The sequence below is a fragment of the Diadema antillarum genome, unplaced genomic scaffold (assembly GCF_040938485.1).
Source record: "Diadema antillarum isolate AM-2024a unplaced genomic scaffold, OU_Dant_1.0 scf00000069, whole genome shotgun sequence".
Classification (NCBI taxonomy): Eukaryota; Metazoa; Echinodermata; class Echinoidea; order Diadematoida; family Diadematidae; genus Diadema; species Diadema antillarum.
The window spans coordinates 2,601,703-2,618,442 of record NW_027270958.1 but is presented as its reverse complement, the minus strand read 5'-3'; the positions used below and the strand labels follow the sequence as shown (position 1 = coordinate 2,618,442).

Genomic DNA, 16,740 nt, shown 5'->3' with positions numbered 1-16,740 from the left:
AGGACACATCATTCGGTTTCCATAGTTACGCATCCCTTGGTTGCAATACACATCCATCACTGCATCATTCATACACACTTGTGACTTATTGTACTGATCATAAATATGTTTTTTCCTTACATTGACAGAATCTATCAAGAAAGTGGAATTATTCAATTCTCACTGTTACACATTGCTTGGGTGAAGCAAATTTGGTACTTTAGTAATACACTTTTTAGCATCATTATGACTACTGATCATCAAAAGGCTTCCTGTAGAATCACTGTTTACATTATTTTGCATTCCTTATACGTAAATACCCATTATTAGTCTTGTTATCACACAAAAAAAAATGATCAATAATTATATTACACTTGTACTCTAGTGCTAGCAGAGAATACAATTGTACCCAAAGAAACTTTCTAGGAGGTTACATATCATTACTTAGCACCTTTAAGCTTCACTTTCCACACACTTCTTGGTTTAAATTGTATATTCAATAATTAAGTTTTACAAACACGGTTGAAGAACTATAGCATAGAATCCCAAGACAGATGTATTTGCACTGCTTCATTCCACTTTTACAGCAGTTTTAGTCACAGTCAACTCCATAGGTGGTGGGAAAGGTGTTCTTTTTTTCTTTGGTATTTCTACCACAATATAGTAGGTAACAAGATTGCAAAGTATATCTATAAACATGTACTTTTGGCAGAGGGGTACACATTCCATATAACTGAAACATTACTATCTACTATAAAGCACATCAAATAGTAAATATTTCAGAATATGCAAATCATGCTTTCCTTGCATTATGTGACAATATTGCAGCAGCCAATAGAGAAATTTGCTGCTCCCATGACAGACTACATAATAGTACTGCTGAAGAATGGAGCACTCACAGCAGCAAACAGGGAGCAGCCCAAGGCCAACATCATGACGCTGCTGCCCAGTATCACTCGAAAGAACATGAACTTGAAGATGACTCTCCCCACGGAAGCCTTCTCCCGCCCTCGCTTGGCAAGTTCTTCTTCCCATAGACGAGCAAATCTGCGGGGGGGGGGGGGGGGGGGGGGACACAAATGAGGCAACATGACTTTAAAGGCATAATTTATCGTTTGCAGATGAAACAAATACCCAGCACTAGTGCTTCAAAATAGTTCTAAAATGTGGGGTTAGGGATAGAAATGACCAACTTCAAAAATTTGAATCAGTATAATCAATGTTAACCCATTGAGGACGAGTCCCGAGTATACTTGGGCAGGTGTCTATGGGAAATGCGTGTTGTAGCAAAATCAAACCGCCCTCAACGGGTTAAGTATTGTTAAAAGTACAAAATGTGAACAATAGTTATAATAAAAGATTTTCCACACTAAACCATAGATACAGATATGATTTAATAAGAAAAAAAGTGATATCTCCTTATATCAGGATATTCTTTAAGGATTTGTAAGATCTATTGCAAAATTTGTATATTGGTAGGATGCTTTGTGATACAACTGACCTACACATGTGTATCAAAAGTGATATCTTGAACATTTCATAAATCACTGCTCCCAAAGGTAAACAGGACCTTCAACAGTTACCTGGTAAGTTTTCCATCACCCACTAAATTGCATTTGCAACTCTCAGAACAGGCAAACATAAGTGTCTCACTTAAACTCAGATCACATATTTTTGGGTCTTTCTAGAAATTACATCCAGCCATCCCTGCAACAGGATTCTCCCATTTTGGCTGACTTGTGAAACAAGGGAACCATACATCTGGTAAAATGTTAAAGGGCAAGTTCACCTTTGATATACATGTGGATCGAGAGAATGCAGCAATATTAGTAGAGTACATCATTTTGTTTTGCATGTCGCAGCACATGTGTACTTGTTGCTGTGGATATCAGTGGATTTGATAACTGTTCACGATTAAATGTATAATGCCCACATACTGTAAAACGAGGAATGTTCGCGTGCATTTAATTTCGCGAATTTCGCGAGCGCCAAGATTCGCGAAATTAAAATGCACGCGAAAGTTCTTGTCTACACTATGTGCATTGAATGCCAGTGGCAGTTTACGAAAATTTCATGCCGCAAAAAAGGCCGTCGGCTCTAATTCGTGAAAAATTCATGCCGTGAATATATCATGTTTTACAGTACTGTACTCGTTTTATGTACAATTTGTATTTGCAAACAAGAATTGTAAGTCTTCGGACTTTTCAATTGTCTGCACGTTTCTGATGGCAGTAAACCTGATCGATTAAAGTTAATTCAATTCAAGTTGTTTCATGTTGGGTGATTGCAAGGGCCAATACCAGCCACCGCTTGAGTGGAGCTCCGCTTTAATGAGAGAAAAAACTGTCCCCGACTCCTCCCTATAAAGTGGTGACCGCTGTATTTCGCCCATGATAGGCTAATTTCCGTTGAGGTCTGCGCCTAATCCCATCAGCAATGTTAACCAAATGAAGGTCCATTACTACATGTACCACACAAAGTCTGTACAGTAGCAAGACTCAAACTTACAGTGACACATGCCTTAATCTTTCCACACATGAATTATGTTCTACTTGGTCTTTATACACACACACACACAGAGCCTGGATTCTCTTTCCTATTTTGGGAAACCGCGGACATCGACCCTATTTCCGTCATGATCGATTTGTACGTTTGCCTTAGCCAATCAAGGCGGATCTCGGTACAGTACTCTCCGCATAATCGGGTAGGCTCGGGCAGAGCATTTCTTACCCGATTAAGCGGAGTACTCGATTAACAGAACGCGTCTCATTCACAATTGACACACACACACACAATGTGTCTGTATACATGCATTGTACACTGCACCAAACACCTACAACTGTATGCTCTACACGCGTGCTTGCACGGCACATTATACATACCTTACACTTGCTCAGTCTGGAGCAATAATTTACACTCTTTTTATGGACAAATATGTCTTCAGAAAATTTGTCATTTTGTTATCTAGACTCCTCGCTAAAACACGCTTAAAGTGTTATAGCTGCGATAACATGTAGGTAGAAATTAGATTGGCAGAAAATATTTACCCATTCATGCGGAGAGGCAACCCCAATTATTAGGTAATTTTAATGTGCATTGGAACTGATTTTGACATTACTACCCAATTAAACGGAGTACCCGTTTAAGCAATACTCGGTTACGCGGAGAGTACTGTATAAAGTTTGCCTTCAAAAACAACTTCACTGGCACAGCTTGGCCCCTGCCTCGGCCTCTGGGTAGCAGTTCACTGAAGGGTTGCTATCTAATCTTAAAGCGAATACCTCTCCATATTCAACTTGATGCTTTTTCGCAAGCAAACATGCAGAATGGTAGTCAGTTTTACTGCAATTGATCATTCATTAGGTCTAACAAAAAACAAAAGTAACAATTCTGAAATTGATCAAACCACTGTAAAGTAAGGTATTGATCGAAGTACATGTACATGCCCACGTTTACGTGCATTGCACGTCACTACCATTCAAGATGTACACTGTAGCTGGAAAAAAAAATTATCAATAACGCAGTCACTAGATTGACAAGATATAGGGTGATCATCGACTAGTCTATTTCAAGTCATTTTTGTTTATGTACTTGTATACTCTTCAAAATTTACATTCAAATCCCAATGTATACAAATTGGAGCGACAAAAAATTATAATATTTCGCAGTAGGCATGTCATAATATTCTACAAATACAGCAAACATGATGATGAGTGTATTGGTACACTTTATTTTCAGTTGCCTTGACTGCAACATGATAATCATGACAAAATACTGAATCAAACAATTACGTGATGTGGAGGCAGCAATGCAAAATGATTCAGGAGAAATGTTCCCAAATTACACCCACACAGTATTCTACCAAAACTCTCACAAGGTTTACCTGTTATTGCATTTTCTATCATGCTTAACGATATGGATCAGCTATTCCTCACAATGCTTTCAAATGATAGCAAACAGAAATTGACAATGAACCAAACAAGAAAGGAAAATGTCAAGCCACTCTTGCACGAACTGTTGCCAAATTTGATTTATGTCTGGTTTCCAGGCTCTTCTCCAGCCATACTTTTTTTTGAAAATTATGCAAATTGTTCAAGTTCAAGTTCAAGTTCAAATTTATTTCCATTCGACATAAAATCATCAAACAATTCATACAATGGAAACACATAGATACAAGTTATACATAAATATCAAAAGAGATACACACACATACACAAAACAACAACAAGAACAAGAGCCGATGCGTAAATTCATGTGAATGGGGGGTCAACAGAGAAGAGCAATACGCCTTGTAAATCGCTGACCCCTAGAAAACATTAATGCTATGTAAAATATATTGGGAGTATAGAAAAGAAACTAGGAGGAAAAGAAAAGGACAGGACTGAAGAACAAATCAAAATAAATATATAAGTGCAATTAAAATAATCATTCTGAATGAGAATATGAATTCAGGAGTAAAAATTTATAATTCCTTTTAAAACTATTCAAAGACGGTTTCATTTTCAAATTAAATGGTATTTCGGTCCATATTAATGGACCTTTATAAAAAACTGTATTCTTAGAAATATTTGTTGCAAAAGTACTGGTAATCTATGCACTGGCTGCTGTTTGTTGATTGCTTCATTTATTTTGAGCTACCATTGACTATCTCCACTGTTGGGAAGTGGGCTTTGTTGAGGAATTTAGCTTATCACAGATCATTATCATAGCATTCACATTCTGTCAGCATGCATGATGTCATGAAATGGATTTGAAATGTGCAAATCCTACATTTGATTGATGGCAGAGACTGTTGACTACAGCCCTGAATCCTCTATTGATAGGGAAAGGTTTCTGCAATTAATTGACTTGCCTCACAAACTCCACGACGACCAGTACAAATTACTACATCCAGTATAATTGAAAGCGGGAAGCTACATGTACCTGTACACAGCCTTTCAACATTCTGTAACCCTGTAACCTTGTTCCACAAAAGTTAAACTGTGTGAAATCCAACATTATTGCCATATATTCTGGTCCCGAACAGATCACCTTCTGCTGGACAAAAAGCTATGAAACCAGAGCTTTAAAATCATATTTCAAGCAGCTTTCTGTTGTTCTTTTTTTTATTTTTATTTATCTGCTATCCATTATATAAGAGAACTAAAGATATTTTTATTCAAATGAACAATTGGCAGTATCATACGATGCGATGAGCTTGAGCAGGGTTTGGTACATTGAGGGCTTCCAGGTTTGGCAATGTTGCTGGTGCTAGTTTAATCTCTCCATTCAACTACATGTAGGTTATATCGAGCTCAGAGAGCATCATCCCCTAAGCTCAGGTCAGTGTGCACAGTCAGACAATTTCTGAAAACTTGAGCCAACGCAATGTTCGACAGGGTCTCTCCCAATACCTCCGCCCCTTCCTCCTCCTCCCTCACCCTCCTCCTCCTACCCCCCTCCTCCTCCCACCTCCCCCTCTCCTTCCTCACCCTCCTACCTCCACCCTCCCACCTCCCCCCTCTCCTCCCTCACCCTCCTACCTGCCCCTCCTCCTCCCATCCCCCTCCCCCTCCTCCCCCTCCTCTTCTTCCTCCTCCCTCCTCCTCCCATCTCCCCCTCCCTCCCTCCCTCCTCCTCCTCCCTCAACCTCCTCCTCCTCCCACCTCCCCCTTTCCTCCCTTACCCTTATACCTCTCCCTCCTTCTCCGACGACCTCCCCCTCTCCTCCCTCCCCCTCCTACCTCCCTCCCTCACCCCTCCTACCTCCCTCCATCACCCTCCCACATCCCCCTCTCCCCCTCACCCTCCTACCTCCCCCCTCCCCCTCCCACCTGCCCCCTCCTCCTCCCTCACCCTCCTCCCTCACCCTCCTCCCTCACCCTCCTTCCTCCCCTCCTCCTCCTCCTCTTCTTCCTCCCCCTCCTCCTCCTCCTCCTCCTCCTCCTCTTCTTCCTCCCCCCTCCTCCTCCTCCTCCCACCTCCCCCTCCTCCTCCCATCTCCACCTCCTCCTCCTCCCTCCTTCCCCCTTCTCTCTGATTAATCTCACCTCTCGTGGTTTGGGAGTGACTGTTCCTCGGGGGTGCAGGGGAAGAGGTCCTCCTTCTTCAGACCCTTCTTCCAGGCCTTGTAGAAGGCGAAGTTGAGCCAGTGGAAGTAGAGAATGGATATGATGGATGCATCATTTAATGGGTGCCGTCTGGGAAGGACATGAAAGAAGTTTGGATACTATCAGTCTTTTGCATCGAGGGCATCCAAGACTCTATGAACATTGAAAGAAGATCAGGGCCCTGCTTTATGAAGAGTTAAAATTGAGTACACATAGTTGATTTCTAGCTGTCTATGGCAGCCTTTGTGGTAAGGAAATTTATAATTGATTCTTTTTATAAAATGGGGCCCTGTACTTTAAATAATCACTAGTATTATTAACATCTTTGATACCGTTACGGGCCTCATGATCACTCTTACAACTGTCACTGTGACTAGTAATCATGGTTATCACTACCTTTATAACTACAATTTGAATTACATGTATGAACTAGTGAGTTATCATTCTCATCATGATACAGAGCATGGATATGATGACATCATCAGCTTTTTGCATACATTCATATCAACTGACATTCAAGAACTGTTTTCTAAAACTCGTGAAACTTCACAATTTCATAACTTCCAAATCTTTAATCCAATTTTGATATAAAATGTTCACTTTTGAGCACATCAAAATTATTTCTTACTATTTCTTTTCACACTGTTCACTGGACTAGCATCACATGAGTTTAAACTAAAGATGATCGAGCTACACAAAGACTTAACATGAGACATTCTTCACATATTGATTTCTCCTTGATGAAGGAAACTTTTTAGAATCTTTTGATAATCAGAGAATGTCTATACTAGTAAATGCTCATCAAACATGAGAACATTGAAGCACAGCTTGAGCTCTAATTGTTCTTTTTTTTGTAGATCAGACAAAAAAACATTGTACCCAAGCATGCTTCAGTCCTGTATATGTAAAGGCAAGAAATTTGAACAATCAGGGTTATAACATCCTATTTTAAACAACTTTGCGTGATATAGACTGAATCATATTTGTTTGCTGAGTGCACTGCAACTGCAATTTGAAAGGCTTACATCACATTTCGTGAGAAGGCAGAATGACAATAACCTGTCATAACTTTCTCATTATAAAATTAATTTATTTCTCGATTAGATTTCCATGTACATCACAACTTTAAATCAAATCCACTCCATTACCTTTTTCTTTTTTTTTCTTTTTTTTTTTTTGGGGGGGGGGGGGGTGGTGTAGCATACTCTGTCATGTCATCTTTGTAAAGACACAGCCGTTCATTTTAGAGGGCACCCTAAATTGATCAGTGCATTATCCTACATTACAACCCACAATCCAATTTCCATAGCCCACTTCCATAACATTTGACAAAAATGATGAACACTATTAAAAAATTATCATAGCTTCCAGTCATTTTGCAAACCGATTCTGACTTCTGCAATTAAAAAGTGGAAGGATCGAGCTGCATCGTGAAATCTACACCATGTAGGTTTATGGTCTGTACGTGGGGGTTTCTTACAGCATGACAAACGATGAGAAAAGCGATCCTTCACCGGGGTAACCACCGATTCTCTTTGACTCATGCTCCATATTTAACTCTGGCCTGTCAAAATTCATTTGGGAAGATGGATCTTGACGTGCACGGCAATACATTTTTGCTGTGTAAAAAGACACAAGTGGACCTCAGGTGTCGTGCAACTTGTTACAGTTTCAAATGAAATCTCGTACTAAAGTTTATGAGCATATCCTTCTGTCTTCAGGTTCCCGACCTCTCAGAATTTTTCCCAATGAGTTAATTCCTCTCTTTCTTTTTTTAAAATCTGAATTTTGTCAAAGCCATCTTTTACAATTACAACTTTTCATTCTGGACGTGACCTTTGTTGCAGTTTTTCAAAAATATTGTATTTTCATTTTTGTTTTGATAGAGTGACATCTAAACAGAAGAGAGAAAGGAGAAAGAAAGAGAGAGAAAGCCAATTAGAAATATATACCTAAAAGGGGACTTTCCCTATTTCTTGCTGCAACCAAAACTTCTCACTTTCCTTATATTCACTTTCTCTTACATCTATGCGTTTCCTGACAGATTACAACCAGTTTTCTTCCCCCATTGACTGCCTCGAAAAGCTAAAGGGTGGCTTTAGGGGGTGATGCGACGTCCTGAGGTTTACAGCAATATGAGAACTATGGTTTGTAATGAGTGGTTACCCTCTATTTTGGATTTGGCAGGCTATTAATATGAAAGGACACACACACAAAAAGAAGTGACTCAAAGTTTTACAGCAATCACTATCGCCTGACAATTAACCCATCAAGTACTGAAAGAAGTTTGCCCCAGAAATTGTCACCATGTCACCTTTAAATATGCACCTATGAATTCACTACACATTCTTCATTTGGGATACATTGTAAATTTAAATGAAACTAATCAAATTGATTACAAATACAAAAAACAAAAACAAAAACAAAAACAGAAGAAAAAACACAAAACGGGTAGTGATTTGGCTCAAGCAGTAAGTGTTTCAATTATTCTGTCAGCTCTAGTAAGAGACAAAACATTCTGTCCCTCAGATAGGACATAAAATGGAGGTCCCGTGTATGAGAAAGTCGCAACTCATGGACATTAAAGATCCTGCTTCATTCATTCATCGCAAAGAGCAGGGTGCATAACCTGGTGAAGTGGTCCCACCTTCACATCTAACTAGATCCCAAGGAAGACCAGCTAGTGCAGCTGAAAATGGGCTATCAAGCCATCTTCAAGATGGAAAAATGAAACAAACAAACTTCCCAATTTAAGAGGGAAACAGAAACTTCAATCTTCTAAACTGCGCTGCTAACTCAAGAATAAATTATCAATTTAGCAACAGAGAGTAATCGTGTTTGCAAGAAATACAATGTACTTAGTGGCTCCAAAATAGTAATCTCATCGGCTTGATGACCTGGTGGCGACTTGGAGTCTTGCTGGTCAATGAGCGGTCACAGAGACGTCTCTGCGACATCTCCACAACGTTTCCTGGAGACTAGGCTGGTTTCCATGAAGTCGCAAGAGAATCGAACATGTTCATTTTGTTCTGCGACTTTTTACAGTCTCCAGCTGGTCTCCACGATGTCTCCTGACTCGCAGCCAAGTCACAGAGACTACCAACTTTGCATGCTAGGTCTCTGAGATGTCTATGTGACCTTGCGGAGACCCATTGGCTACCTAACAGAGATGCCACCGAGATGTCTCCCAAGACACTGAGGACATCTCAGAGACATCACGGTGATATTGCTGCGGCTTCTCTGCAACTTCTTGGCAATTTCAAGTTTTCACCTTGTTCGGAGACATCTCGGACATAGCCCTGGAGTTGCCCTCATGGTGATAGCCAAGTAGTGGCAGTCGTGACAGTCGCATGATTACTTTTTTTTGCACTGAGTGGCTCAAAAAAACATATTCGTGGGTTCTTGAATTCATGCTTTTACATGAATGTGTGAATTTGTCAACTTGTCAAAATGTGCAGAGAAAATTGTGAATATATTCATGCAGGTTTTGGGATTCATGCTAGCTAAAGGTAGCAGGTACATTTACTGCCCTTCAAGTCAGTTTGTAACTGATGGTAAAATATCTGTCTTTATACCTCACACTTATCCCAGGTTCATCCCCCACCCCCCTTTCCCCCATTCTCTTTCCTTTGGAATCATCTTTCAACAGCTCTGGTGCTGGAGTATTCTATAATCTGACACCTCTATGGTCAAATGATGGCAAGCTGAGATTAAATCTGGATTGAGGCAATGCCTACGGTGATTCACACCACCAGGGCGTCCATCCAGGTATACAAGTGACAGCTCGTTGGACCACTCTTGCTCTCCGGCTCGCGACATATGCGGCATCGTCATGGATTCACCACAAAGAACTCAGCCCTGGATCTGAAATATTTGCCCTGTCTAGCCCTTGATAGATCAAATCTGACATGTTACAGGTGCCAAACGCGTGTTTGAAAACGACAACTATTAAACTCTCCGACACGTTCAAACAGACAACTACAGGCCTTCTGAAAAATTTGTTACGAGAGACCAGTGCTACTCTGAGCTGCACCAAGTAGAGGGCTTAAATAAACTAGTCAATTTCTGAACAGCTGTGCCACATGCTGCCAACCAATGACTACAAATTTTTCATTGAAAATCACTCTCTACAAAATGTCATAGGCATTGAAAAAAGAGCTCCATTCCACTGTATATCCTTCCAGTTGTATATACCATGCATGTATATTTCAAGGCAACACATTGAAAAAAAAGTAGATTTTTTTTTTCTTTAATAAGCCAATGTAGGACTAATCACAAGTATGATTATTTTGGTTGATGATATGGGCAATTCCAGCATTACAGACATTACATTTAGAGAATTTACAGAAATCAACAACTCAGCATAATCATTCTTAATCCATTCATGGTTTATTCTAACCCAGTCATCCTGAAATATCAACAGTCTGAGTTTTGATCAGTTACTGTAAATCATTTGGTAGATATTACACAAAAGGTTTGCCGTTACGGACATTACATTTTTTGGACACAATTTTTTACTTTCATGTGGATATGTTGAGAAATTTATGAATCAGAGCATTAAGTAAAAGGAATTTTCTTCTGAAATGAGTGCTCTGGTCCTGTTTAAGTTGTAGATTGATAATGGTGTGCAACACATTCAGCATTTACTCTACAGGGTCTCAAATGTAGCGTTATGGACATAACATTTTTAGCATTACGGACATTACAACTTTGTCCACTTTTTAAAGTCCGAATATTCATACTTTATTACACAGTCCATATCTCAGACAAGGCTAATATTAGTGTTTTTTGGTTCATTCTTAACCATAAACTACTTTGAAACAAATGCTGAAGTGTTTCTGAATATGGGATAATGAGAGTCAAAGATTGTGTGTTTAAGTTATCAACAATTTGGCCCAAAAATGGGTTTTTTAAAGAAACGAATGCCTAAATACACTTTAATTGTATCAAAATACCACTTAAATGAAAGAACTAAACAAGTTCTAGCATTTGATACTAAATTTGTCCCTGTAGCTCGTATATTTTTCAAATCATTGCAAATTTATGATTTTCAGGAAAGGTAACATTTTCCACGGAATTGCCCATATAAAAGAGACTTGGTAGCACATCTCCGTTTTTTGCAGGTACCTATACCTCAAGAAATATAATGGCAAGAATAAATGTCCATTAATTAATTTCCTGTCTAAATTAATATTTAACGTAATTTGGGGGAGACAATATAATGGTATGAATAAATGTCCATTAATTGATTTCCTGTCTAAATCAATATTCGAGGTAACTTCGGGGAGACGCCAGACCGAGTAATCTATAAAAAGCACTATACAAGCTACTGTCTGCTATTCCAGACACGCTGATAACAATCTGTAAAGCCTATAATCAGCTGTATTCTGGTCTGGTATCAACCACTGGCAGCCTTACCACCTCCACAAAAAAATTCATGACTGATTTACATACAGCGAGTAACTGGACAAGTTCACACTCTACACTGTATTCCGTGGTAACCCATCACTGCTACGATGTTTCATTATTCATTTTTCTTTTTTTAGTACTTCATGCGTTTCATGTCGAGACAGGTGAATGAGCTATGGGTGCGGTTTACACCAAAAACCCTTCGAGCATGAGTCAAAGTCTTTCCCATGTTACTCCATCATCTCCCACACTACAACATGTACCTACAGGATTTGTACTCTTGTGTGGCATGCACCTGTTCTAATAATGTGTGAAAGTTTTCCATTACAATTCCTAATTTTTGTCCTCTCCCAAAAGACTATGACTTCTATCATTAGGAGTGCAAACTCTCATTTGCATATAACTGCATGGACCTATTAAAGTATTTGAACTTTTATCTTTAATCTTTAGATGGTAAAGAAAATGACCAGCCACGCAAAATTCTCGTTCTGGAAAAATGCAAAAGTCAATATCACTCTCCATGTCATGTGGAGTTCCAGGAACGCTTTTCCGCAAGATTACCTTCCTGTCGGTTGAACAAGGATGAGCCTTTTTGCGCTGCACTGTTGCATGTTGCAATGTCATTCACAGAAACAGAAATCACTTCTGAGTAACAATAGGTACTCCGTTGTATGTCATCCTTCAAATCACTCTCGCCTGTCTGATGTTATGAAAAACTTCCTCCTTCAACTCAATGCATTTAAAACGCAGCTGCTGTATAATCATACACAAGTGCAGCAAAGCGGCAGACATCTATTTTTGGAAGCTGTTGTTGTATTAGAGCAGAAACTTACATCAATTCCAGTTACCATAGCAACAGCAAATGGGTTGTCAAGATTTCTTGCTGTTGCCTGTAAGTTTGTGCAAATTTTGAGGATTAGGATAGATATCTGCACAAAGTTGTAATGATATTCTTCAAATGTCATGCCTAGCAGCAAAATGATAACTGAATAGCCTCTCGGCAGTCTAAGAATGCGGTTATGTACAATATTACACATTCTTCCCTTCAACATTCCCAAGTTGGAAGGTGTCGGGGTAGTGATGATCACTTGCTGAGAACTACAATCTTCCAAGACAGCTTGGCGGATGCTGAGGGGCGGAGGTTTGTGAAAGCGTACCACAATTCAAGACATCCTAAGGCCTTCTTGGGGTACACTCATCTCATGAAATGTACAAAATGGCGAGTAAAGAGACTTACTGCTTCATTTTCTGGTACTTTCCACCAGCATCGCCTCCCCCATCTTCATCAGCACTCGGGCTGAACGTAACGTCTGCTGATGCTCCTTCAGGGTTGCTACCACTCTGTGGGTTGCTATCTGGTGCTTGCCCTGGAAGCAAAATGATTGTATACACATATGTAATTATTTTGAATGAGGGGCAAATTAAGAAAATCTGCTGATCTCTAGACTTTTCAATTTTATTTTCCTTTTTTCTTTTTCTTTTTTTTTTTACTAGAGAAGGCAGAAGACAAAAGTGTGAATTTTTTCACACAGACACTATTCAAAAGTCACCTAAAAAAAAAAAAAAAAACTAAATATAACTAGAAAAGCACTCTGATAGCACAGACCTTTCCAAAGCAGCTAATTTCCCCCATTTTATCTTGTTCTTCCACGGAGAGCAGTGATTTCCACGCATATGTATGCATGCTGAAAGTTGCATGATTTCCCGATGGAAGCCTTTTGTTATGTCACCAACTTTCAACAGCGCAGCGCACCTCGTCCTAGCAGAAACTAGAGCACACACTTTACTGCATGCTATGTATGAAAACCACAAATATGCGCAGCGTGAACTCCTTTAAAGTTCATTGACCCTATCTTCTAAAATATCAAAAATCCTTCATAAAATCCACAAAATTTCTGGATCACTACCAAAGTTTAATCAACTGTTACTTACTGTAAAACATGATATATTCACGGCACGAAATTTTCAAGAATTGGAGCCGACGGCCTATTTCGTGGCATAAAATTTTCGCGAATTGCCACTGGCGTTCAATGCACATAGTGTAGACAAGAAATTTCGCATGCATTTTAAAGTATATTGTTCTCAATCAATCCTGTAAGTTTCATCCAAATCCGTTTGCCACTTTTGCACACGGACTTGTAGAACACAAAAACCAACAAACGCAGAAGAAAACAAACACTTGTAACCTCCTCCCTTGGTGGAGGTGATGAAAAAAATGAAATGAAAAAAATGAAATGAAATATAATCAAGACAACAACGCATGTACATCGTAAGACCAAGATTTGACTTGCAGTATACAGCTTGCACAGCTTCTGCACATAGTAGACAGAAGTCACTGAGAAGGGTATGTTACTCAAGATGTGTTGTGAGGTTACATACTGTAGTGTACACATCATATGCTTTGATCATTATAGTTAGGATGGTTGATGTGAAAAACAGGTAAAGTTCATAGGTTTAGTTCCAAGGCAATCACGCACGCACACACACAGACACACATACACACAAAATAAACTTCTCTTAAAGAATTCACTGTGGTTTCAACTTTGAGTTCGGTATTATAAACGTAATCAAATCACCATATGTGGTAAATAACTGATTTAAGAACTTGCAACTGGCAAATATACGATGTAAATGCCTTGTACAATGATCTATTTGATTGTACACTTTGTACTTCAGATGCATACTCAGGGTTCCCACAGAAATTTGAAAACAGAATTCCATGACTTTTTCATGACTTTTCCATGACTAAATTGCTGCTTTCCATGACTTCCTTTCTGGCATGGTTTCCAAAATCAGACACGTTATGATGGCCTCCACCTCCCCTCACAGCCATCCGTTCCACCCACTATCTTACTCATGACATGTACATCTATTACCATTAGTATATGTCCCGGGAGTTATGTAGAATTTGGGATGTCACAGAACTGGGAAAAATGGAAATCATGAATACCAATTATAATAGCAGAGTATGATCACAGAGTATGAGAGTTGCGAGACATGACAAACTGGAAAGCTGCCATAGCCAAGAGGTAAATGCAATTCCATGACTTTTCCACGACTTTTCACAAATTTTCCAAATTCCCTGACTTTTCCCTGACTTTCCATGACCACAAATTTTTCCAGGATTTTCCATGACTGTGGGAACCCTGATACATAATGGCGTTCCTTTCTCAGTTCTTTGTGAGCCCCCTCAATCAAACAAGCTGTGTAGGAAGTCATTGCCTTGTAAGTCTCCCTTAGACTGTTCATAACTTTTACCACATTTTCTATCAATGGTTTGATATGACAGAGAATGAATTATATCCATCTCATAAATAATTGCAGGGTTGTGAAAACTTTGCAATGATGAGTTACTTTAATAAGGGGAAGGGGTTGTTGTTGAGCACTACAATAATCCAATGATATTTCATCCATGTGCAAACTTCGAATTGGAGAACTGAAGAGCCAATACTCCAAATATCGAGCTCATGTACTTTGAATCTGTGGTTGCAACAGATACCATTTCACAAAAATGTGTGCAACTTAATTTTCATGCATGTCAAGTCCATGTAGATGAATCTTTGTAGCAAAAAAAAAAGCTGCTGAAAATTGCTTATTGCCCAATGGAGTAAATAAATCTTTAACATTCAGTTTATAACAACTTCCATCGGAGTTAATTTGTACTTGGAATGGAGTAATGTCTTAAAGCTCACCATTAGCAGCTACCAGTGGGATGGCATCATCTCTTCCTACCAATCCATCATCCAGTATCTCCTCCTCCTTTGCTCCTCCTTCATCACCATGGATTCCACCACTGAATCCTCCATTATCCTCTGCCTCCTCCTCTTCCTCTTCTATTTCATCGGCGAGTCCTCCTCCTTCATCTCCACCACGGAGTGGGTAGCTGGATCCACCCTCTGCCGACTGTACCAGATCAGGGGTGTCTCCACCGCCCCCCTCTGCCATTCCTATCACGATGGCTGGTATCACGGGGCCACCTGTTGCTCCACTTCCACCAGTACTTGTGCTTGCCCCGTAATCGAGATCCCTTTCTCCACCCGACGCCATTTTCGAGTGTTAATGTTTGAACACAGTTTCAATAGCAATGTGTAACGAGAGTCACATCATGTCGAGCTAAAGGGCAGAGATGTGGGGCCCTGCATCATGGGAGGAGAAATTGAGAAAACAGTCAGGCCTCTGTGAATGAACAACAGTGTGAAATAACAGACAATGGGTTGTCGAGGAGTAAAGTTCAATCTATCACCGCAACAGTACAAGTGGAAGCTGATGGGTGCTGAGCTGGCTAAACGCACTCACCATCCAGTGGATAGTGAGACATTAACGGTTAAAGTCCCTCCATCCCCTGTGCATACACACAAACATCTTATATGTGCATACAAATTTGCTAGGTGCATGAAATTTTTTAAAAATTCCCATCTTTCTTAGGAAAGATATTATATTTTTCTCCTTGACATTTGGACCGTAATGAATGAAAAGCAACACATCAATGAAAACTGTTGGAATCAGAGAAGACTTCATGAATATGAATGGAAAGTCAATGATGAAATCACACTCAAACAATCTTGAATGGAACAGGCAATCATTTTTGTTTTTGTTTTTTGTTTTAAGGGATTTATATATTCCCACATAAAGTATCATTCACTGCAAATCCTACTCAAAATTCAAAAATATCTACAGGCTACGTTCCACAACAAACAGGTACTCATACAGTACTGCAAACACAAGCATGGAAGGCGGGGGATGTGGTACACTGTCTACTAAGTTTAATGACCTACAAAAGAGCATCGATTGCCTTGGTAACAGCAGGGCTGCCCATTTCTTTGAGAATTAAAGAATCCCCAGCAGCTCGCTGGCCTGCATGCCACGAGCGTTGGGAAGCCATTTGCGCCTCGCAGTGGCTTCTCCTTAATAAATTCAAGATTTCCTTTCATCGCTGACAAAAAATAGCTCGGCTTCTGTCCCCTGACCATGACTGGCGAACTTTATGTTTCCTCTCATTACCTTGACACGTGGCTGATCTGTACGGAAGTGACTACCCCAAGATTTGTTCGAGATTTTTAAAGCGCTGAAACAGATTGGGCAGCGAAAATGAAATCAATTCAAAACAAAACCATGCATACATGTACAAACTGAAAATCTGTTTTTGTAATTGTTGAAAATCTGGAGCCGGGAAAAGGAAGAAAAATTCACCTTTAATACTCTGTATATTTCATGTACCCTGGCACTATCTAGACTCTTGTCAAGCCTGTCTACCACATATTTC

General features: G+C 39.7%; 1 protein-coding gene across 1 annotated transcript in view; it reads right to left on the bottom strand.

Annotated features, from left to right (window-relative positions):
• The window catches only part of LOC139716703 (ATP-binding cassette sub-family C member 5-like), a 60,541-nt gene extending 45,017 nt beyond the window's left edge, over positions 1-15,524 (bottom strand). The window contains exons 1-4 of the mRNA XM_071628232.1: positions 15,170-15,524; positions 12,715-12,844; positions 6,009-6,158; positions 879-1,026 (exon numbers count right to left, since the gene is read on the bottom strand). Of these exons, the coding sequence (XP_071484333.1) occupies positions 879-1,026; positions 6,009-6,158; positions 12,715-12,844; positions 15,170-15,524 (783 nt within the window). The remainder of the gene's footprint in view (positions 1-878; positions 1,027-6,008; positions 6,159-12,714; positions 12,845-15,169) is intronic.
• Between the last annotated feature and the right edge of the window lie 1,216 nt (positions 15,525-16,740).